Source organism: Daphnia magna, linkage group LG7, assembly GCF_020631705.1.
Source record: "Daphnia magna isolate NIES linkage group LG7, ASM2063170v1.1, whole genome shotgun sequence".
NCBI lineage: Eukaryota > Metazoa > Arthropoda > Branchiopoda > Diplostraca > Daphniidae > Daphnia > Daphnia magna.
The window spans coordinates 11,161,614-11,183,856 of record NC_059188.1 but is presented as its reverse complement, the minus strand read 5'-3'; the positions used below and the strand labels follow the sequence as shown (position 1 = coordinate 11,183,856).

At 40.6% G+C, this 22,243-nt stretch overlaps 5 protein-coding genes and 1 long non-coding RNA gene across 10 annotated transcripts; 1 reads left to right on the top strand and 5 right to left on the bottom strand.

Annotated features, from left to right (window-relative positions):
* Window positions 1–154: 154 nt before the first annotated feature.
* LOC116926329 lies at window positions 155–3,916 on the bottom strand. The gene is made up of 9 exons (XM_045177389.1): window positions 3,580–3,916; window positions 2,749–2,985; window positions 2,572–2,673; window positions 1,745–2,509; window positions 1,482–1,685; window positions 1,128–1,418; window positions 782–1,066; window positions 578–697; window positions 155–491 (listed from the first exon to the last, which is right to left on the bottom strand). Exons 4-9 carry the CDS (start codon window positions 1,851–1,853, stop codon window positions 394–396), a joined length of 1,107 nt encoding a protein of 368 aa, XP_045033324.1. The 5' UTR covers window positions 1,854–2,509; window positions 2,572–2,673; window positions 2,749–2,985; window positions 3,580–3,916; the 3' UTR covers window positions 155–393.
* Window positions 3,917–4,906: 990 nt separating this feature from the next.
* LOC116926324 (actin-related protein 6) lies at window positions 4,907–6,801 on the bottom strand. Its single transcript, XM_032933175.2, has 8 exons — window positions 6,670–6,801; window positions 6,445–6,555; window positions 6,274–6,391; window positions 6,015–6,207; window positions 5,756–5,948; window positions 5,484–5,691; window positions 5,150–5,412; window positions 4,907–5,078 (listed from the first exon to the last, which is right to left on the bottom strand). Exons 2-8 carry the CDS (start codon window positions 6,522–6,524, stop codon window positions 4,949–4,951), a joined length of 1,185 nt encoding a protein of 394 aa, XP_032789066.1. The 5' UTR covers window positions 6,525–6,555; window positions 6,670–6,801; the 3' UTR covers window positions 4,907–4,948.
* Window positions 6,802–7,391: 590 nt separating this feature from the next.
* LOC123474772 lies at window positions 7,392–7,834 on the bottom strand. The gene is made up of 2 exons (XR_006649803.1): window positions 7,730–7,834; window positions 7,392–7,666 (listed from the first exon to the last, which is right to left on the bottom strand). It is a non-coding gene; the product is annotated as an uncharacterized LOC123474772 (long non-coding RNA).
* Window positions 7,835–8,445: 611 nt separating this feature from the next.
* Window positions 8,446–12,984, bottom strand: LOC116926289 (serine/threonine-protein kinase/endoribonuclease IRE1). Of its 5 annotated transcripts, none has more exons than XM_032933126.2 (15): window positions 12,589–12,978; window positions 12,209–12,334; window positions 11,740–12,144; window positions 11,561–11,677; window positions 11,277–11,500; window positions 10,720–11,213; window positions 10,526–10,645; window positions 10,142–10,372; window positions 9,905–10,066; window positions 9,612–9,845; window positions 9,471–9,545; window positions 9,227–9,391; window positions 8,975–9,137; window positions 8,785–8,907; window positions 8,446–8,696 (listed from the first exon to the last, which is right to left on the bottom strand). In XM_032933126.2, exons 5-8 carry the CDS (start codon window positions 11,489–11,491, stop codon window positions 10,257–10,259), a joined length of 945 nt encoding a protein of 314 aa, XP_032789017.2. In that variant the 5' UTR covers window positions 11,492–11,500; window positions 11,561–11,677; window positions 11,740–12,144; window positions 12,209–12,334; window positions 12,589–12,978; the 3' UTR covers window positions 8,446–8,696; window positions 8,785–8,907; window positions 8,975–9,137; window positions 9,227–9,391; window positions 9,471–9,545; window positions 9,612–9,845; window positions 9,905–10,066; window positions 10,142–10,256. The 5 variants fall into 5 exon arrangements, with proteins under 5 accessions (XP_032789017.2, XP_032789016.2, XP_045033311.1 ...); XM_032933125.2 differs by having other exon boundaries at window positions 10,142–10,378; window positions 12,589–12,973; XM_045177376.1 differs by having other exon boundaries at window positions 8,985–9,137; window positions 10,142–10,378; window positions 12,589–12,973.
* Window positions 12,985–13,129: 145 nt separating this feature from the next.
* On the top strand, window positions 13,130–15,393 carry LOC116926353 (glutathione S-transferase Mu 2). The gene is made up of 6 exons (XM_032933211.2): window positions 13,130–13,147; window positions 14,162–14,326; window positions 14,384–14,521; window positions 14,583–14,765; window positions 14,838–14,933; window positions 15,025–15,393. The coding sequence occupies exons 2-6, from the start codon at window positions 14,291–14,293 to the stop codon at window positions 15,223–15,225; spliced, it is 654 nt and encodes a 217-aa protein (XP_032789102.2). The 5' UTR covers window positions 13,130–13,147; window positions 14,162–14,290; the 3' UTR covers window positions 15,226–15,393.
* LOC116926287 (adhesive plaque matrix protein) lies at window positions 15,328–21,240 on the bottom strand. The gene is made up of 3 exons (XM_032933123.2): window positions 21,228–21,240; window positions 20,923–21,176; window positions 15,328–19,913 (listed from the first exon to the last, which is right to left on the bottom strand). The coding sequence occupies exons 1-3, from the start codon at window positions 21,238–21,240 to the stop codon at window positions 15,807–15,809; spliced, it is 4,374 nt and encodes a 1,457-aa protein (XP_032789014.2). The 3' UTR covers window positions 15,328–15,806.
* Between the last annotated feature and the right edge of the window lie 1,003 nt (window positions 21,241–22,243).

The window sequence follows — 22,243 nt, the reverse complement described above, 5'->3', positions numbered from 1 at the left end:
AAAATTCACATCCACACAAGTGCGTGCAAGGAACTGTTGTCGTTGCGGCTTAAACAGTTCAGTTAAAGTTACACTCAACTACTACTCGCTATGCTCGGGGTTTCGTCAACACTTTTTCGTAGAAGTTTGAAAAGATAAGCAGATAGAAACCATGAATTTTCTATCTTTTATTAAAGGGAAAAAAAACTTAAAGACTAGCATTGTCATAGGGGGAAATTTCAAATAAAGTTTTCTTAAATAATAATAAATAAGTATTTGACTTTTACCGATTACTTTTCAGTGGGGGCCCAAAGCTGCCGTAAACCGAAATTTTGAGAATCTGGTGCCCCTCACCCACATCCACAACGAAAATAGAAGAAAATCTGCGAAATTTCAACCCCAAGAGACTTAATACTAAATATCAAGAATTGTCTTTTTTACTGTGGTGCCTAAGGTAGAGCAGTCAACCACAGCTCTAACTAAGAAATCATTCGCGCTTCGATGAAATAAATCTAAAAAAAGCAAACCAAAACGAAGTTATTAATTTTTACGACGTACCATAGTTCACGTGTCCTTGGTAAAGGTGAAAGATATTTACATCGTGTTTTGGGAATTCCATTGGTGAGTGCATCACATTTCAGACATGGAGGAAGATTCGGTGGCGAGGGTGATCGTCCATAAGTCAAAAATCGACTAGTTATGTTCTTCCTATCAAAATCTGAATGAAATGTAAAAATGAAGTAAAAATAAGTTGGCCCTTAAAAGGGGAATAAAATGTTTTTCTATCAATTAATTCGATCACCTGGAGGTTCTTTCAGACAGGGATTAGACATTACGTATGTAATAGACATCGACTGGCCGATTGGAATACAGCTTGTATTTAAAGGGAATCGCCAAAGCAATTCTCCATTTCTGCCCGATATGCCGATGAAAAATTTCACCTTCGAATCACTTGTAATGATGGCAAGATCTGGAATGGTATCATTATCGAGATCAGCTAACGCATCGATATCAAGTATTTGCAAGTCTAAATCTTCTTTTGTTTTAAGATCATAGGGAGGAACATGGAATTCCCACATTATTGCTCCTGCAAAGTCAAAGATCACCATTGTACACAGATATTTTGAATGGCACTACATTCAAGTTACCAGTTAGTGAGTTCAACGATGAGAGACTTTTGGCTACAGGAAACAATAAGCAGTCATCAACACCATCATTATTGACGTCAATTAGGGAACAGTTGATGAACTGAATTGCATCTGTAAAATTTTTCTCCCAAACTAATTTTCCATCTGCAGCACGGATGCCAAGCAAAGAATTGGATTCATTACTGAAGCAATAAGGGCTGGAAACTAAGTGGCTAGTTTCACTGCTTAGCAAAATCACCATTTCCTTTAATCTGCTTGTTGGTGAAGATGCCATTGCCATTGCCTGCACTCCTAAAGGAAATCAACAAATTTAAACTTTAAAATTCATTTGGTAGAATTATTCAACACGTTTACCTTTTCCAACAAGGTTCACTTCCCAATCTTTGGTTTTCACATGAGGTGGAGCTTTACATGTGTCAAAATTACAGGGCAGAATCCACAGAAACAGGACTATGAATACTACACAGTTAACTATTGAAAATGTCAGGGCAATTTTCCTTCCTGTTGACATGGAAGGTTGCTCCAATTGCTGTTGAGGGGCAACTCCCCTTGAATTTCCTAAGTCAGAGAAGCAACTGTCATATTAAGGTATCGTTACAGAACTTGTTCGTGCGTACCATACTGTGGAGACTTTTCTTCAAAGTTGAGGGTCGATGAGTTAAACAATTCACTTTCGGAATCTTCGCCTTCATTGCAGGATTGCACTTGTGGGACCGGCTTATACATTGTGTACAATTGATACGGAAATTAATTGCCGTTTGGCTGTCCACCAATTACTGTTGTTGTTGTTGTTGAATTTTTGGTGCCCTACTGGATGACGCACCAATTACTTCTTGTAGGAAAACATTCAGTACTGCAGATCCGCCGACAGTCAAAACAAACAAAATTCCAATATTCGATTTATTTGGGCAACCTGTGTTGCCAGGCAGTCTCAACGTCTAAATTAAATGCCTTTTGCTTTTATTAACTAACTAGCTTTTTCGGTTTCTTGGAAGGAAACTAAGCAACAACAAAACCGGTGCTTTCAATCTAATTAACAGTCAATTAAATTTTTCGCAGGGACAGGAAATTTTATCAACGGCGGCGTTCTACTAGGGGAATATCTTTATTTTGGACGCGTGTAAAATACAAAAAAACAAACAAATTTTAATGGTTATATACTGAAGCGTGTACGACAACGAGGGATAATTTTAAAGATTTGTTGCTTGGAAACATTTCGTTCACGCGAAGATACAGCTAAGAAGGCGCACACCCCAGCTTGTTTCGTTTTTCGGTTTATCCGAGTCATACTCGATTACAAGATTTCTATTAGCCCTAGACTCGATACCTCCACTGGTAGCATTCCTGTTCAAATCATTGATTTGCCCGTTGCAGAACCCATCCTACACAGAGAATGAAACACTTAACATAGTCAGACGAGAAGAGTTAAGAATAGGGCGATTACTTTGTTTGGTTGTTCATAAAATGGTAAAGTACGATAAATAGCGTGAAGTGTTTCATTAGTCGGTCCAAATTCATCCCATCCGTGATCAATCGTTGCTTTCATCTGTCAACAAACACAATTGTGCATAAATTCACTTAATCAAATTAATAAGTGAAGCAATGCAGTCTGATAGGCTACCTGGTTGAAGCGCCATGGCTGGTGGACGACACAACAGTTGAATCTATAAGCCGATGTTCCTTTGCGAGATAAGTAGCGTTGAATTTCTCTATCACAAGCAGCCTGTTCACTGAAGTTGGCCGTCTTCCGACGAGTGTTCAGTGCAAAACGAATCCGTCTGTCCGTTTGGGACTTGGTAATGGCCGTGAGCAACTCATTCTCCGTCAACACCATTCTCTCTATCTCCTGTATCAGTCACTGTACGTAATACTCTTTAAGCTCCAACCGATCAGTAAGACTGGGTACGACACCACCTAACGCAACTCTACTTGGCTTCTGTTTACAAAACAGAGCAGGCCAAATGGGAGGAAAAGACTAAGCCCCGGCATTGACATCTGAGATGTTCGTAAAAGAACTGTGTGGCATTCGGCTGGCAAAGCCAAATAGTTAATACTTTTTCCAACGAACCATGGCACACAGTTTATGACGCCTTTTGTCAAACGCTCGTCTTTTCTAGCCCTTGCAGCTGTTTTACTACTTGGAAAATCGAGAGAAACGTGAAACTTGGCCGTTGGCTATTATGATATATCAAATACTAGGCTAACGTTGGGAAAACGAACAAAATGCAAGGCATGGATAACTGAAAGTATTCCGTGGGGCTCATTGAGACAGGGTAAGTATGCTACTTGATTCATGTAAACACAGCCACATTTAGATCAAATATTTACTTTTCTCACTTAACACGAGGCAAACAAGTGTCGGCCTGAAGCTCACATTAGAATAACTATTAACTACTTTTAATATGCTACCGCGCACACCAGAAATTGATGAAAACAACCGCTGTTAACTTACCAAAATCCTTTGGGTATTGAATCCGGAACAAGTCGAGTTTTTGAAATCTCCCCTACCAGCTCCACCCATGCGAATCAACACGTGCCAGCACTGGAATGTCTGTGGGATAGTTGAACGTGTGAAGGTTGTCTGATCTCGGTAAAATTTTCAGAAATGCAATGGAACACTATATTCATGTGGATTTTAATGTTAAAACTCTTTTTCTTGTAGATAAGATTATAGAGAATTTTTTAAAAGACGTTTCAGTGGAGAAATGGCGCAGTTTAACACATACTTGCTTCGCAACTCTAGTTTTAAGACTGACAAATGTGACAATACCCTTTGGGTTTTTCCGGGCCTCCGGGGAGTTGTACTTGTGAATCGCGATGCAAAAATGCGATATATTGATATCGATTGGCGCCAATTTCCGCCATAATAACTTTCCATTGGTGCTTTTACTGAAATGCGTTTAATACTTTAAATATTTAATTAGTTTTGGGAAACAATGGCCAATCGGTATCCTCTTTGATTTTCATAAAAAATGCAACTAGTTTGGAGCTGACAGGCCGTCAAAATAATTTAATGGGTTTTTTTGTACTAAAAGAAGTAAAAGTGACAAGTGTCATTCGTCAATGTTTACAGTTCGTGCCTCTGGTCCAATCAGCAAACTATTAAAGGAACTTCCGTAACATAATTATCTTTGAATTATCGTTCTGATGGTGAAATATTAGTCTTTGAATGGAAAACCATGCCCTTGAAAATGAAGGAACAGCAACTCAACCATTCTGTACCTTAAGTCAATTTTTAGGAATTGTTTTAGACTGTGTGGCAAGATGGTGAAAGATTTACAGAAAAAATTAAGAATAAGTATTTAAATAATCTTTTTGGACTAACTATGCATACAATTGACACATTGGTATTACAAATGTACAAATATTTACGTATCGGCAACGCCAGAAATCTTATCTTTTCGCTAGAGGTAAACAAGCTTTGGTTCTAGCTGTTACTTTGAAGCCCGGTTTCGACATTCGCGGCATCATCAATACTGTCGTTAGAATACACCGGTTCCTGTCCTAGCCGCCCTTCATAGGACTGTTGCGTTGAAATAGAAAATTTCTCTGGAAAGCAATCTACTAACCAAACCGACGTATTTTAGCTTGAAAGTAAAGTCAATATGCAAACAACACCGAGTGCAGGAAACTATAATCGAACTGTGGATGGTTGCCTAGCACTCGGAACGGCTCTAACTAGGAAAATCCGATCCTAGCTGTTTAAAACTAGAAACTTATTTTAACTTCTTTTTAACTCTAACTGTTTGAAAACCGTGATGTTTGAAAACCAAATCTCATGGAGAGAAAAAAAAAATACATAATTTATTGAATCCACTAAATCACACATCGAATCGTTGCAGACACAATGAAAATCCATGTTCTTCGTATTCTCGGCGTGTCACCAACTGGGAAGAAAACTGGGGATCTTTTGTTAAGACACAGCCACCACGCCAGGCATCTGTGACTGGGCTATGGATGGAAATGGGCGGTTAGTCAATTGAAATAGTACAGTATTAAGTATAAAATATGTTCATCTTTACTTGGATGCCAAATTGATGCGAACTTCGCACTCGGCCGGAGCCATTGTCCGCACATCTTTTTCAACCCTTTCTTTAAAGTTGGGCAAAGAGCAGGATCCGCCAATCAGTAGAACGTTCTTGTACAAATGATACTGCACTTCCGATGGAAACTGTTCAATCACGTAGACGATGGCTTCTGATATACCCATCTGCTGGATTCCAATATCGGATGGGTGGAAGAGTAACTCGGGGACAGCGAACCTTTCATTATTCATCCTGATAACCTGTATAAAGCACAAACCACACTCGATTACAATAACCAAAGAGAAAAATAAGGAACGATGCATGTTTGTACCTGTTCACCTGACCCTGCTTCATCTTTCGGTCGCACATACCCTCTCCGAATGGTTGTGAAGTCTGGAAGGACGTAATCTACGACGTATGGATTGTCTTTCCCTTTCTTTTGAGCTATCGCCATGTCGCCATTGAAATCTGTCGACACAAAGCAGGTGTCTTCTTTCAACTGGTTGATCACGTACGTTTCATCCATGACATTCAATTGCCTGTAAATAAAAAAGGCTTACGTAGCATCCGTTCCTTTTCTTGTTACTGTTTTGTGAAATTTACCGATACGAAATTATGTCTTTCAAATGGTTAGTCAACATTTTCCCACCAATTTCAATTCTATGAACAAATTCTGTGATTTTCTTTCCTTGTACGTAAGGGATCAGATGTGTAAAACTGTAACCACAATCCACAACCAAGCAGCAGAGTTCTGAGGGGTTTTCCTTTCCATATTTGTAGGCGCTCAATGTTCCAGCTGAAAAGGTATACACCATGTAAAGACTGAGCAAAGCAAGCAATTCCGAAAACTACCAAAACTTACGGTTGATTGTTAAAAATGATTCACATTCCATTTCTTCAAACCAGTATTCACTTAATCCTTCTTGCACAGATTGGAAATTTAAATATGGTTGAGTCAAAACAAGTGACATACTATTGATGTGAACATTAAAACAGTCTTTCCCCATCAAGTAATCCCACACATCTTTTTGGGTGTCCCAGTTTATCAGATAGCCCTAAATCATTGGTATATCAATATCCAGTAAATTTGTCTGTTTAATTATTATAGTTTAATTTTGTACTTTTTGAACAGGGAGTATGTAGTAGAGGCCAGAAACATCACGACATTCATCAAGCTGATCCCCTATGAATGGTCTCCTTCGTTCACTCTTTGCTTTCATCACTGCATTGGGCATAACCCTAAAATTAAATTCATCTATGACTCGTGCATAGGTTACTTAAATCAAATTTACCGTGGTTCTGAATTATTTGCAAAGCCGGCTTTTATGTTAAATCCGCCATTGTCCAGTACAAAGATATGTTTGGCAGCCATGCTTGGTGCCAGAGTAAGGTATATGTAATTTCTAATTTCAAAACAAAGAATAGGTGTAATCGTTTATAATTGAACTATGATAATATAAGGTAATTAAAAACTTGGATAATAAAATAATTAAAAGAAATATTTTCGAACACGATACCATTAACAACAACAATAAGGATAGTGCACCATTTACTATGGTGGCTCTAATTCAAGAAATTCTCCCAGATTGGGCAACGCCCCCGAGCGGGGAAGGGAAGGCCGGAAGGCGGAAGGGGCAGAGTCATAGAGGGGACCCTCTATGACTCTGGAAGGGGTAACTTTTTCTCCTCCTCCATGTTCTCCCGCCCTCCGAATGGAAGGGGAAATTTTGCTGCAATTTCTGATGACGAGACGATACTTTGCAACGGCATGAGGGATAGTATTTGACGCTGTCGCTGCAAAATACCATCCGTCAACAAAATTGCAGCGGTACAAAAATTTCCCGCCATTGGCCATTCTATGACTCTATGAGGGGGCATCCCTAAAACGCGAAAGCGAAACGCGAAACGAACAGCGACTAAAACGCGGAACGCTGTGCGAAACAGCCCCCAGGCAATGGGCTGCGAAACACTCAAATATCGCCTAAAGGCAACCTAAATAGCGAAACGATTTTGCGAAACCCTTATTTAAAATGCCATTGGATTTGGCATTTCATTTAGAGAAATAAGAACCGTGTACTATTCTATTTAGAGAAATAAGAACCGTATACTATTCTTTTTTGAGAACATGTAACCCCGATAAGCACTGTAAGCTCTACGCCAACAAAAACTCATTTTTTAAATTTATGGTTCTTTCCAGTCCTTTTTTAATTTGTTGACATTTACTTGAACAAATTCTTGATGAATTGTTAACTTGTATTGGCTAATAGGAAACTAAACACGATGGGGAATAAAAAACTAGCATTTTAAATATAACAATGTGTTTAGAATCTGATTGAAGTAAATGAAATTAATTTATTGAATTAAATTGAGTTTAAACCAAAAAATGTAAAACCGTGGGCTAACTAGGATGTTCTCCAGTGCTCTCCTCTGAGGGCCTTGAATGGTTCCATAGCATGTTAAATTTGGCCTGAAAAAACTCATGAGACTGTTTGGCTCTGTCAGAAATGTAAAAGCCTTGCCCAAAATTAACTTTCAACACGTTGGTAAAAACTAATATGTTTGACTTTAAATAATTACCTGCGATTCCTGTTAAAATTTTCTTTTTTTATTTATTCAAATATTAACATTTCGCGCTTTCGCCAGCCATCCAGCAGCCTTCTGTTTCGCAACGTTGTTTCGCACTTTAGCATGGGAATGAAACACCATTCAGCGGCTAAACCGCGAAACAAACCATCTTGATTCGCACCGCGTTTCGCGTTTTAGTCGCTGTTCGTTTCGCGTTTCGCTTCCGCGTTTTAGGGACACCCTTCGTGAAAAATCTCTCTCATATACGGCGATGGTATGACTGGAAGTCTTACCGATTGTGACAGCGTTCGGATTTGGGATCATAAACCACCGTTAGATGGGTCCGCTGTTACTGAATGCGGATTGTTGAGCTTCAAGACGATTCACAAATATGTAAGTCAAAAACTATTTTTCTTTTTAGCAAAGCGTTTCTTTTTCCTTATTGGTGCTCGTTTCGCTTATAATCGCATTTGTGCCGTTTTGATTTGCATCGATAGTGGAAATAATGTCTAGCTATAAACACAACATCAATAGTTTTCAGTGGAGTTTTTTCGTCTTAGCGACGCGTTAGCCTCTTAAAGCGTTTTATAACTTATAGCAAGATTTTTAAATCAGCTATTCGAGTTAATTGTCCTCACATATTAACGTCATCTCAATTTTAGAAAAAGTGTTGGGCGATTTCTATGCATCTTGTTTCGCTTTTTCAACTTTTTCTGGCAAAAGCATCATTTGTTTTTGTCAACCCGTAATGCGGTGTATTATAATAGCGTATAATAGTGACTACAAGTAAATTCTATTGTAAATGCTACCTGCCTTTACAAAAGAATTGATTTTTGTTTAAAGAATGATACCAGCAGTGCGTTAGGTCTTCGCAAGCCTTACTATTTTTTTTTCATTGTTGTTGCATGGTACTTGAACATTTTCCTTTTTTCTTCCATCTTACACCAATTTATCTTCACCATCGTTCGATCACCATGATCTGTGGAAATAATGCAGTATTATTTGACTGGGCCATAGATTTTACTCTTTCCTGTACAAAAAGGGAGAGGAAGGCAAAGGTCTCTTACATTATCGAAGTCATCGGTATAAGTTAGTATGGCAGTAATGCCTCCAGATGACTTCGCGGTAAACCATGAAAGGTCGGTTGCTGTATACGATGATGTTGTAGTAAAAAAAACTGGTCTCCAAGTCTAAAATTTTGATCGTGATGCAGCAGTGGAATTCAGTTATCTAATATAAATTTGAAAAAGGTATAACCTTAGCGCACCAGATGGTTATCGTTGACCCGTCTGTTGAGGCTAATAGTTGCCCATCGGACGAAAAAGCAAGAGAATCAATCCTATGTGAACGCCTGTTAAGAACATGGTTGTTGCTCTTTTCCAAGGGATTCCAAATCATAATGTCCCCGTCATTTAATCCGCTAAAATGTAAAGTAATTAAATACTTGTATAGAAATTAAATAAATTAAAAACATTTGTTGGTATGTAATTTGGGAAATCTTCGACTGACCATGCGATAATTATGTTTTTCTTCGATTTTGTTGTGGTTTGCGCTTGGCTATCCAAGTCTCTGGTCGGACGCATTGCTTAGGCAGGTGCAACCTGATGAGACTTCCAACATGTAAAGGGGGTGTTCTACCAAAACGTCCCCTTCACACATGTCCATGGACCAAACCTCGTTTTAAAAGAAAAACCATCAGCCATCACCTTTTAGACACTCAGCTGCTATGTTTACAAATAAAATATAAAAATACCTTAATTAAATTTCTCCAACAAGAATAGGAGACGAGAAGTCTTCTGACTTGGTTCCATTGTATAAAGGCGCGACCCTAGAAGTTAGTCGCGTAAAAATAAATGAGGCATCTTGCCAATACGTTTTAAATGTTTGAAATAACCTCGTGACTGAAGCATTTTTCTATCCGATTGGAAACTATTTTGGCTTGGATGTTCTCATAAAGCATGACAACCACAACATCAGCATGTCGTGAAAAAGCGATATGGTTTTCAGATACCCATTTTACCATCCAGGTGCCGTTATCTTTAAACAATGGAACTCGAGTGATTTTACCGTCTCCCTCATTTGGTTTTGGGCGCATGGTGGTTAAGTCCCATACAGAAAGCTCTGTGTTCTGAAATAATCAAAGATTAACCATTTCCCAGTAAAGTCCTCCTACTCGTTTCAACTTACGTTCTCAATAATGGCTAGCATGTCATTATTGACAGGATTCCAAGCGATGCCAGAGATTGGCGACGAATGCTCCTTCATCTCGACGAGGGTTTCACCAGATGGGTAGCCCCATACCATGGCTAAACCCTGATAATAACCAGCAGCCAATTGCGTTCCATCTGACTAATTAAAACATTTATAGAAAGAATTAAATACAGTCATGGCTTAATTTGACCAATAATTCTTTAAAAGACTTACGCTCCATTCAAGTGAACAAATAGACGGGTTTTGATCTCGAGCAGAAAGTTCAATCTCGATTTTCCAATTTTGGAATGACACGAATAAATTTGCTGCTTTGAGTATCCTTACTCGTCTAGAGCCACATGCTACAACTGGCTCGATTGGATGAAAACGAGTAATGATGGTTGAACTGAACGAAATCAATCATATCAGCGCGTGTAAGAGTTTTCTGAGCTAGCCTAAATTTTCCTGTGCCTGTGCATGAAATTAAAACTTGGTAACGCGAGGCAACTTTTGATTCTATTACATCACAGCTGTAAAACTTTGATATACTCGTTTGTAGATTAACCTTAAAGCTACCTGGTTTTGCTTTCAAAACAAAGAAATAATAGACCATCTTACGTTTAGATGCAGATAGTAAAGGGTGGAGTTGCTTCATGACTTCCGGTAACATGATTCTCTCCGGTAACCTTTTGATCATTTTTTCGATTAAGTTGTATGCAAAATGATCCTTTGGTAGTTCTGAAAGACGTATTTAGAGCAATTACGTAATACTTTTGATTAATAAGCAGGTTACAAGACAGGAAAAGGATTACTTTCTGCAGCGATGAGTAACTTTGGGTTGTTTTTTAATACGTATGATGGTATGGTAGAAGTACTAATTCCAAAAGGATGGCTGCCATTCGTAAGAAAATAGAAAAATACGCAGCCCGCTGAATATGTGTCGCTCTGTATTGTTCCACGCGGGAGAGTGTCTTGTTCGTTGTCATCTGCTTCTTTCCAAATCATCAACATTTCCGGTGCCATCCAAATCAGAGTTCCTTTCAATGCACTCTGCGAAAAACTTCCCCGCGCGTTCACTTTTTTACAAAATCCGAAATCCGATATTTTCATTTGGGCTGGGCTTGTCAAAGAAATCAAAATATTTTCCGGTTTTATATCTCGATGGACCAAATTGGTCACATGAATGTAATCCAGCCCGTTGGCAATTTGATAAAGAACTTGTGCATCCCCAGGCAAATTGAATCCTTGCTTTCCTTTCTTAACACAATCTTCCAGTGTTCCAGCACAAAGTTCAAGCACAAGGAACCTAAAAAGTTAACCGAAATAAACCCAATTCAGATATAATGATAATTAAAAGCAAATATCTTACAGGTATCGTTCATCTGTTTCATAGTCGACGTGCAATAGTTTCATAACATTTTCATGGTTGAGCTCCATGGGTATCACAGCCTCGTTTATTTCTCTTGCTTTACTTTCAAGATCCTCACCTTCAACAGGTATCCTCTTGATTGCTACCCGTTTTTCCTTGATATGTTCCTTCAAAAACGACTCCAAAGGCACCTTTGCCAAGTTTTTTGTTCTCATCGATATTTACTATGCATAACAAAGAAACAATTGAATTATTTTTTCTTTGCTACTTTGAATAAAACATACGAGGAAGAATTTCAGCAAATTCCGAAGCTGCTATGATCAAAAACTGTGTCCCATCCGTCGGTGGCTTTCCAATCATGTTCTTGATCGACTCGTATGCGAAGTGCTTCGATTTTAGTTCTGCAATAAAGAAATAGTTATAGGGCAACTTTGGCAAATGAGAAATTAATTAATAACTTAACTCTTTAGGTTGATTGGCTGTGACTTGGAAATGTTAGCTAGAATTTGTTTCGGACTACCGAAAGGATGTGAACCCTGTGTTACCAAATAGAAGAACAAGCATCCAGCAGCGAAGACATCCCCATGGACGGTGGCGACAGGGATTGATCCGTCATGCGTTGCAGCGGATGTACTTGTCCTCTTCCAGTACTTTGGGTGACTAAGCTTCTAAAAACTGTTGATGCCGATGAACCCATTTATTCTTGTCTGAAGGTTCATCCGCTAGGTCATCTGATTCGACAGAATCAGTTGCCGAACTACAATCGATCGAGTTGGTTAGCCCGAACTCCGAAATCTTCACCCGAGGTGGTATGGAATCAGCTAAGAGAACCGTATTTGGATTCAGATTGCCATGAGCAAGTCCCTTGCTGCAATAAATAAGAGTCTTTTTTATACGGTATAACAGAATATAATGAAGAAACGTTTTATTACCTATGAATATAGTTGATTCCTCTAGCCATCTGGAGAAGGATTAAAGCATCAGAAAGTAATCCGCCGTCAGAGTTGTATTTTAAATTCTCTTCTAGTGTTAGATGGAACTGTTCAAGAGCAAAATATCTGTTCGAAATTTTTAAAAATAATTATCAATTCTTCTCAACGGCAATTTTTCACAGAGGCACAAATAGGTACTAAAAAGAAATCATAATACAACTAAAATATTTCCTACTTTTCCCCTAGAAATTTCAAAAGGGAAGGGTAAGGTTAGTGATACAATATTCGTCTCTCTTCCTTTAACTAGCAGTTCTTATCTTTTTTTCCCCCATTTTTAACGCTGAGTTGCCAAACAAAAAATCTAATTGCAAATGATTTACCTCCATTCAGTGTCCTCTTCGAATCCGAGAATTTTCAAGACGTTTTCGTGGTTCAGAATTCCTTTTTCATGGCGTGCGACCATCTTTTCCCACTGACTGTGACATTCCGTTTTCTGGATTCTCCTGACTGCGACTTCTTTTTCCTTCCAGACTCCTTTAAACAGATTGCTGCCATACCGAGGTCGGTAAAATAAATCGCCTCTAAATGATAGATTTTTGCAGATTAAGTTCTTTCCAGCAAAAAGCTGGTCATTAGTTGCTGTAGAGTTTTCACTGTTTGCCATTTTTAAAAGTGCTCGTTGTTAGCAAAATTTTTTACGCTGAAGGAATGAACACGTCGACAGAATCGCACAAAAGTAGCAGCCTTTGTGCCCAGGTTTTCTTTTCTTTTTTTTTTTTTATCTAACTTACAATCAGCTTGTGATGTAGATTGTCTTATCGAGTTCATGGTTTAAACAGCTCCATATCAAATGCACGTCTCGATACAAACACCTTGTGGCTGTTGTCGTAACTATTGGACTTGTGCATGTTTTGCAACAACATTTTCTGTTGTTTCAAGGTAGATTAACCGTTCGTTGACTTATATTCTTTGTTACGTTTGCATTTACTAAAAGGTCGTAGACGTAGGACTCGAGCAATTTTTCATCGACAACCTCACACAATTTATTTGTCAGCTCCCTCACGCGTCGAATGTTACAAACATTTTTGTTTCCTCGATAGAACAATGGACATTAAATGTTGTGTCCTAGTTTTAAGCCAACTTGTTTTTATCCTGTCTGCAGTTATCATTTCCCATATTTAGTTAATGTTCGATACTTCCTTGTTTAATCAACGTCTAAAATCAGGTCGAGTCGTATCCTAGTTATCCGTAAGTTAACAAAGAAGGAAACTCTGATTGTGCTCCAGTTTGACGACAGGCCCATTTTTTTTTTTTGCCAGTATTTGTCGATATCTTTTTGTTTTGTTAAACACTGGAAAACCAAGTCGTGCAAATCCAAGAAAAGCGAAAAATTCTTTTCGTTGAATTTCGACGCTCTTAAATGGACACTGAACCCCATCAGCGGCTTTTTACAACCGCCTTTGTCGTTAGATTTTTAACAGGAATACGATTGTTAAAATGCCCGAAGGGACAATTTTCTGTTTTGTGTACACAACATCGCGGAATGACTTTCGTGTTGTTGTATTACCCGGAGCAACGCGTTTTGTTATTATCACGATTGTCGCTTCAGCGGTTGAAGGCGTCGGTCGACTTACAGTTATGGCAAGACGCCCAGCACGTTCGTTTATGAATGAATTGTGGCTTTTTTTTTTCCATCACCAGACTACGGTTGTCTGAGAACAGCTTTGTACTAAGACTATTGAACTTTTGCGCCGACTTTTTTTGTTTTGTTTTCGTATTGTTTTTTTTACACTCCCTCGAGCGCAACGTCCGTATTAACCTATCCATGCAATTCCGGGCTTCTTTTTTTCTGTCTCTATTTTACCGCATGGCTGCGTCATGCAAATGTAACGTCACCTCTCAGTCTGAAAGCCTTGGAGCATATAACTATTTCTGTTTTTCCTGTCAATACAGAACGCCCGTGCCTGAATTTACCGTCCTTGAAAAAGACTCGAGATATGCGCTCTGACGGTTCAGTTGAAGCTTGATTTGCCGAACAACAAGTCGCTACATTTTCTAGTTCTCTCTCTCCTTTTTTTCACGATGGCAGTTCGTCTAGGATACTGGAACATTAGAGCGGTAGGAATAAAAGTTTTGAAATTATAGGCTATTAAAGTTTTCGTTTTGTTGTTTTAGTATGCTCAGCCGATTCGACTTTTGCTGGCCTATACCGGCACCGAAGTCGAAGAGAAACGCTACAATTTTATCGGCCCTGAATGGGATCGCAGCGAATGGTTGAGCGAGAAATTTTCTCATGGTCTTGATTTCCCTAATGTATTTTTCCTTATCGCGTTTATTTTAAAGCAGCAGACTTGAAATTTGATCTTTTTATCAGCTTCCTTACTATATCGACGGAGATGTCAAATTGTCACAAACCTTTGCCATTTTGAAATACTTGGGTCGTAAACATGGACTTGATGCTCGAAATGAAGCCGAGCACATCCGGATCGATTTGGTGGAAGCAGAGGCACTTGATATGCGTTCACGATGGGTTGCCCTTTGTTACGGTGCAGATTTCGTGAGTTGAATTTCTTATTTTTATATTTTACTTGTTCCCATTGCTTTTATCGATAAATATTCCGTGAATTAGGAAGCAAACAAACCGGAATACTTAAAAAATCTTGCCTTGAAATTGAAAGAAATGTCCGACTATTTGGGTACTCACAATTACTTTGCTGGCGATCACGTAAGTTTTATTTCTGAAAAAAAAAAAAAATTAGAACAAAACTTTACCTGTTGTGCTAATTAAAGTTTATTGGTTGGATTTCATGATTTAGATCACGTACATTGATTTCTTGATGTACGAATTGCTCGACCAAAACAGTCATATGGAACCAACTGCTTTGGATGAGTTTCCCAATTTAAAAGCCTTTCACGCTCGTATTCAAGGACTTGACCAAATTGCGGCTTACATGAAATCCGACAAGTTTCTCGCCCGTCCACTTAACGGCCCTATGGCATTCTTTGCCGGTAATTGAATTAAAGTTACAGCTACACACGGTTAATTCACGTTGACACATAAAATTAAACACTGAAAAAATCGCTCTGTGTTTAACGAAATAAAAACCACGCCCATTCGATAGAACGCGCAAAAACCGTGTATTAATATCTGCGTGGGGACCAAGCAATACATACGTAAAAATCTGTTTTTAAAATTTCTTTTGTGATATGCGAACTGAAATTTGAGTAGAATAATCACGATCGATGGACGATTAGGCTCAAGTCATACGCCTACGCCTTTTATGTGTGATGATAAAAACGATGAAAGGCGTAAGTGAAAACAGCAGAATTTTTTTCTTTTTTTTTTACAACGCCAATTTTCTTGAAAAATAGGACGCGTCTATATACTTTCTTTCGATGCTTTCAACCTGAAAGGAAGAGTAGTAAAAATAGGAGAAAAGACACATTCACACAGTTATACACCTAAATGGCTACAGTTTTTCCTTTTTGTTTCTCAAGCGGTGATTTCACTAGTTATGCTACAGGAAGAAAATGCAATTTTCTCATCATTCTCTCTCTTTTGTTAGCTAAAGTGAAACAAATGCGCCCTGCTGTGTTCTCATTCCTCTGGCTTATCTTCCAATTCGATCGAATCGTACACGAGATCTAATCGTTCGATTGGAATAGCGTTCAAACTCCATTCCATCAAATCTTCTTTCGTCATTGCGTGATTTCCTATCATATCACTTTCCGTGAAATCACGACTAACCACCGCTTCGTTAGCCGAATCAGAGGCCAATAAATCGGCGTCTTTTTCATTTTGTCGGGTAACGCGTTCCGCCGTTTTCTGAACAAATCGTACCCTGGGTGGGAATCGAATTCGTGGCGACGTCCTGGGCAGCGTAACATTGGCCGTCGGTACAATTTCGTCTTTCACAATGACCGAAACGCTTTGGACTTTCTTGCTGGCAGGCACTATAGTTCCGGTTCCATTGCCTCGTTTCAATGCCTTCGTTCGAACTCGCTTCTTCTTCTTCCTTTTGCCCGCTTTCGTTGATGGTGTTACGGTCGATGTCGTGGTCTTTGTAGTTGTCGTTGTAGGTGCTATCGTTGTTGATGGAATAACAGTAGGGGTAACATATGGAACTTGCGTTGTTGTTGCTGTCGTTGTTGCTATTTCTGCTAACGACTCTGTAACGTACGGGACATCTTCGGCTACTTTGGCCGTAGAGACTTTATCGCGCACGCGTAATAGTAAGGGAGGGATCATTCCATCGTCAAAGTAAAGGACGTCTGAATCAGACGAGTTACTTGAATAGAAATCTTCTTCAATGGGGAGGAAGCTATCCAATTCGGATATCTGATCTTCATCGGGATTGGCAGTGATTGAATACGAATTATCGTTTTCGACACTTTGACTGTTGTATCCGATGGACTCACTCAGGCCGGCATCTTCTACCGGGGATGCTATTATTGCAAAATCACTTGTTTGTTTGGAAGACTGTTTTCTTCTTGGCTGTGTCCTCTGGCCATATCCGTCATTTGATTTTGATGAGCCTTTGAATTTGTATTTAGCTAATAATGGCGAATCTTCATTGTTTGATGGTTTCTCTGTGACTTCCACTGGAACTCGATTGTTGGATGGACGTGTTATTTTAGGGCGTACGGGGCTATCTCGGAACGGCTTTCTAAATATCGGTTGATACACCTTTCTAGGAGGTTCAGGTTTTTTCGTTGAAGTGGATGGAATTACGAATTCTTCTGGTTCGAACTCTGGAGGTTCCGTCGGAGCTTCACCTTCTAGTGAATAGTCTAAATCGACGGTGAGCAAAGATTGATTCTTTGGATTGAGAATGGGTCGGATCGACGTGACTCCAGAGATTGGCGTTCCAGGTGGATAGCCAGTATGTGGTACACCGTACGGTCTACTAGGTCGTCGGTAGTTGACTGGTGGTCGGTTGTATGTCGGACGGATGGATGGCAATGGTCGCGGTGGGTACGGTCGATACGGATGCCGGATTTCATCTGTTTGCTGATTAATGAATGGACGATCTGTTTGATATTGCGGTAGGTACTCTTCGGGTGGGGATTGTTGTGCCGGATAGTCGGGATATAAAGGCTCAGTCACATGTTCAGGTTTATTTTCCGGTTCATATGTTTCGACTGGTCTATCCGGATAGGAAGATACAGCTTTGTAATCGTTGGCGACGTAAGGCGGAGCAGTCTCAGCTTGGGGTTCATACGGGTTGTCCGGATAAGTAGTGACAGGTTCGTATGATTGATCGACGTAAGGGGGAGCTGGTTCGTACTCTGGTTTTTCTGGGCGTTCGTATTCCGGTTGGAATTTATACGGTGTATCTTGTTTGTCCGGATAGGCAGCTACAGGTTCAGACGGTTTCTCTGGATAGGCTGTGACAGGCTCATATGGTTTTTCGCCATAAGGACGGACAGGTTTATATTCCGGTTTTCGGGGACGCTCATATTCCGGCTCTTCAGGACGCTCGTATGTCGGCTCTTCAGGCCGCTCATATTCCGCATTTTCAGGCCGCTCGTATTTCGGTTTTTCAGGCCGCTCATATTCCGGTTTTTCAGGCCGCTCGTATTTCGGCTTTTCAGGCCGCTCATATTCCGCATTTTGAGGCCGCTCGTATTCCGGTTTTTGAGGCCGCTCATATTCCGCATTTTCAGGCCGCTCGTATTCCGGTTTTTGAGGCCGCTCGTATTTTGGCTTTTCAGGCTGCTCATATTCCGCATTTTCAGGCCGCTCGTATTCCGGTTTTTCAGGCCGCTCGTATTTCGGCTTTTCAGGCCGCTCGTATTTCGGCTTTTCAGGCCGCTCATATTCCGCATTTTCAGGCCGCTCGTATTCCGGTTTTTGAGGCCGCTCGTATTTCGGCTTTCCAGGCCGCTCATATTCCGGTTTCTCAGGCCGCTCGTATTCCGGTTTGAAGGGACGTTCATATTCCGCTTGGGGCTCATACGGTGTATCCTCTTTGTCCGGATAGTCTGTGACAGGTTCGTATGGTTTTTCGCCGTAAGAAGATGCAGGTTTATATTCCGGCTTTCCAGGCCGCTCATATTCCTGTTTGTCGGGACGTTCATATTCCGTTTTAGGTTCATACGGTGTATCCTGTTTTTCCGGATAGGCAGCCACAGGTTCATAGGGTTTGTCCGGATGGGCAGTCACAGACTCATACGGTTTTTCGTCGTAAGGAACAGTAGGTTCATATTCGGGTTTCTTTTTTGGGCCATACGGTGCCCTCGGTTTGTCTGGATAGGACGGCTCAGGTTCGTAAACAGGTTTCTCTTCAGGCTGGTACGGTTGAGTGGGCTCAACTGGATAAGGTGGCAGGGTTCCATATTCAGGTTTATTTTCAGCTTCATACGTTTCGGCTGGTTTCTCCGAATACGAAGGCAAAGGCTTAACCGTGGGCTTTTCTTGCGGTTTGTATAACTCGACAGGATATAACGGTTTCGGTTCAATTGGTTTATCGGGATACGAAGGCGCAAGTTCAGACGGAGTTCTTTGCTGAGGTCTGGAGCTTTGAGCAGGTGAATCAGGATTGACAGCAGGACGTTCATAAGGTCTCTGTTGTTCGACATTCGGTTCGATTGGGTAAGGAGGTGATGCCTTGAAAGGAAGTCGCTCTTTCGGTACGTACGGCTCGGTTGGTTTTGCTGGATAAGATGGAACAAACTCTTCCGTATTCGGCTTCTGTTCGTAAGGTTGATACAGCGGTGTCCATTCATTGCTAACTGGTTTATCCAGGTAAGGACGTTTCGTTTGCTGCTGAGGTCGCTCTTCGTCCTCCTTCTGGGGTACTGGCGGACGATGTTGGCTGGGTTCTTGTTGATTCTGCTGAGGACGAACATGCGTCGGAGGGACGGGCCGTTCCAAGTTAGTAACAACCGATTGCTGTTGATTGAAACGATTTTCGTAGAACTGGTCAGGTAGATGGAATGGACGAATCGGTTGGACAGTGAGAATTTTCGGTTTCTCTATAGGTTGAAAGAATGGATGGTACTCGTTTGGATCATAGATTATACTGTCCTTGATGTCGATCTTCGGTGGTTTTGCCTTTGGAATGTAAACTGGAGTTTCTGGGAACTTCTCGGGACGAGGAGCGGTATAAACCGGAGGTGGTGTAGTGGGCTTTGGTTGATTCGTCGCATACGGTCGAGGTATGTAAACGGGAGGTGGAGACGAGGGAGATGAAGAAGCCGCATCTTTCGAAAGTTGAGGAGGAGTTTGTTGAACACCCTCAAAATGAGGTTGATGTTCATCCTGTTTACGCCCGTCATCAGGTCTTTCTGCTGGGGTAGGGTGGACGATAAACGTATTCACCTGGCTCGTCAACACACCTGGATAAGGTGGACGATTAGGCGGTCTCAGTTGCGGCTGATATCGTGGTTTCCCATAATGATGATCTTCAGAGCTGTGCGGATTAAAGCGATGCGGAATCCTGGGTGGATTGACAGGGTTGTAAACTAAAGGATCGATGCGAGGAGTTTCATCATTGGCAAATGAAGCAGTGGTTCCAGTTGAAAATCCCCAATGAGTTTGTTCGGCCCGTAGGATGTCATGGGGTCCATTTTCGTAACGCACTGTGGCTCTGTACCCGTCATCGTCAGCAACGTAAGACACGATTTGCCATCGATTATCAGGCAAAAAAATCCTGTATTCGCCTCTTGTTCTGCCTTGTTCCAGTTTTTGAGAATGGGTCGACTGCAAAGAAAAAGGTGTAATAATAATACGATTTATTGTACAACCATTACCGTAATGGGGACGAACGTGTTGCACAACTTAAAACCCATTTCGAATAAATAGAACTTTCGCTGTCGGACATTTTTACTTAAACGTTGGCAATAAGTCCAGCTGACATTTTAAAAATGCATTTCTTAAGTTCACGCCCTCATATATTCTCTCTTTTTAGTGGGCGTAAAAAACAGGAATGTCATATTAAAACCTAAAAAATGAAGGCACTCGAGCGGATATTTATAAGAGAAAAGCACACAAAAGCTATCCTGTGTGCGTACACACGCCATATGGGTCTTTGTTATGGTAGACTGCAACAGAGTGAAAGTGTAGCGAAAGGCAGTGAGCCTCGTACTGATGCGGAGTCAGTTAGCATGGCGTCGTCAGTTGTGGCTGCATCAGCAGTCACGCAATTGCGATGACATGTAGTGACCACCTGCGATTCACCGAGATCACTTTGTTTTCCCTTTCTGCATATCTTGCGTCACTTATACAATCCCTTTCGTGGGAAAACGATAGACCACAACAGACGGCAAAATATTTGGGTATGTCGGTGACTAGGGTTTTTTCTCATATCCGCGTCTACGCACATCGTCCCGAATTAAGAAATAACCGCGTGACTTACTGACCAACAGACGGTAGGGATAGTCTTTCGTCTTTCTCATTTAAATTTCACTGTCGTGATCAATGAAAACAGCCCACAAACTCATTAACGAAAATAAAATGAAAGACGAAAGAAGATTCCGACCACAATTTTCAGAACTGTTGTACTTAAGATGCAGAGAAAGTAATAGCGCTTGTTGTGGTTCGATCAATTCGTAAAGGGCAACGAGTTAACCTATTGCATCAACCGCAAATAATGTTTTTTTATTCTTTTTGTTTTATCGCCAACTGAAAATTAGAAAGCTTGCAAAGTTGACACGACAATTGTTAATAGCATCCGAAGTGAAAATAAAAGCATGGCATAGATTTGACTTACCCTTTTGGATTCGACTGCTTCTTGATCCTCGACTGGCTCTTTTGTAACGTGTTCCTCGGCACAGGTAACGGATACGATCAGAAGAGCGACGATGAACGTTGAGCGAAACATTGCCGACGTACACGGCGATATCCGCGCAATTTTTGAAGAAAACCTCTTTCGAATTCTGTTTTCGGCGTAGGTATTCAAAGGCGCCGGTTTGCACACAAAGAGAGAAGAAGCACGAATGGTTGGACTTTGCAAAAGGAGAAGGCCTTTATATCAACTTGGGCCGTCCTCAGGTACGTTTCTTTGGGGATACCCGCCCAACGGTGGCATGCTCTTTTTTTTTTTCCGTAAACTTTCTCCGCGATAGCTCCCTGTTATAAATGGAAAAGTAAGAGAGAAACAATAATGATGATACAAAACAAAAAATATCAATGGGAAACGGTCAATTAAAAACACTGGAACAAAACGCACCGATGAGAGAGAAAGAGAGAGACGTTGTGTGTTCGATCTTTCTTTCCTCCTTGTAAATGCGTTTTATACAGTTCGTTTCTCCAGCTACTGATTTCCAACTTAGTCGACCACACAAATGCTCCGTTGGCCAAATATTCCCTTTAAAAATGTAATGGACGGAAGATAAAATCGTGTTTCTTTTCCCTGCGTTAAAATCAGGTGATGAGTTTAGAGCATCGGACACGATTTTCATCAAATCGAAATGATCAAACATTTGAGAAATGCTGTTTAACTTTTGAGTAGCTATAAGAGCTACATCAACGAGCACGATACCACATAGCAATTTCAGACTAACATGCAATGTTTAGAGTAACATTAAGTAGTGTTGCTCTACATCAACGCAATGACGAGCAATCTTCCTGTTTTTTGCGTGTCAATTGCCTATGATGAGTAAAACCTGTAATTGAAAGAGACCAAATCATAGGGTCGGAGAGAGAAAGTTGACAGGAGCTTCAGTTTAAGTACACACCACCTCATTGAACACGTAAAACACCTCAACGGGGGGAGGGCAATTAAGAAACATCAACCACGTGAGTTGGTGCCGAAAACACTAACTTGCATAAGCACGAGAAATTCGGTCTAGAAGAAGCTGATAAATGTCTGTTGAGCAAGTAGAAATTGTGGGTGATGTGGCGGTTTGTAAACTTATCTCGAGCGGATGAGTAACGAGTTCTCGTTTCGGTTTGCGACTTGTGCGTCTGCAATAGCTTTAATTCATCTTCCACTTTCTTTCAGCGACCGCGTCCTTGATGCTCTACCGACGAATGTCAAATAACGCTGTTTGCCAATATGCACATTTACTTTCGGTCAGTGGTCGATAACC

Excerpts from the sequence above, each read along its gene's own strand:
- LOC116926324 (XM_032933175.2), bottom strand. The coding sequence starts at position 6,524 with ATGGCTGCCAAACATATCTTTGTACTGGACAATGGCGGATTTAACATA. Across the intron at positions 5,949-6,014 it reads ATCATTTTTAACAATCAACC|CTGGAACATTGAGCGCCTAC; the intron begins GTAAGTTTTGGT and ends ATACCTTTTCAG. Across the intron at positions 5,079-5,149 it reads CGCATCAATTTGGCATCCAA|CCCAGTCACAGATGCCTGGC; the intron begins GTAAAGATGAAC and ends TTCCATCCATAG.
- LOC116926353 (XM_032933211.2), top strand. The coding sequence starts at position 14,291 with ATGGCAGTTCGTCTAGGATACTGGAACATTAGAGCG. Across the intron at positions 14,522-14,582 it reads ATGGTCTTGATTTCCCTAAT|CTTCCTTACTATATCGACGG; the intron begins GTATTTTTCCTT and ends TCTTTTTATCAG. Across the intron at positions 14,766-14,837 it reads TTTGTTACGGTGCAGATTTC|GAAGCAAACAAACCGGAATA; the intron begins GTGAGTTGAATT and ends TCCGTGAATTAG.
- LOC116926289 (XM_032933125.2), bottom strand. The coding sequence starts at position 11,491 with ATGAGAACAAAAAACTTGGCAAAGGTGCCTTTGGAGTCGTTTTTGAAG. Across the intron at positions 11,214-11,276 it reads GAAACAGATGAACGATACCT|GTTCCTTGTGCTTGAACTTT; the intron begins GTAAGATATTTG and ends TTAACTTTTTAG. Across the intron at positions 10,379-10,525 it reads TTTACTATCTGCATCTAAAC|GCACAGGAAAATTTAGGCTA; the intron begins GTAAGATGGTCT and ends TTTCATGCACAG.
- LOC116926329 (XM_045177389.1), bottom strand. The coding sequence starts at position 1,853 with ATGTATAAGCCGGTCCCACAAGTGCAATCCTGCAATGAAGGCGAAGAT. Across the intron at positions 1,686-1,744 it reads AGAAAAGTCTCCACAGTATG|GAAATTCAAGGGGAGTTGCC; the intron begins GTACGCACGAAC and ends TCTCTGACTTAG. Across the intron at positions 1,419-1,481 it reads AGTGAACCTTGTTGGAAAAG|GAGTGCAGGCAATGGCAATG; the intron begins GTAAACGTGTTG and ends GATTTCCTTTAG.
- LOC116926287 (XM_032933123.2), bottom strand. Across the intron at positions 19,914-20,922 it reads AAGCAGTCGAATCCAAAAGG|TCGACCCATTCTCAAAAACT; the intron begins GTAAGTCAAATC and ends TTTTCTTTGCAG.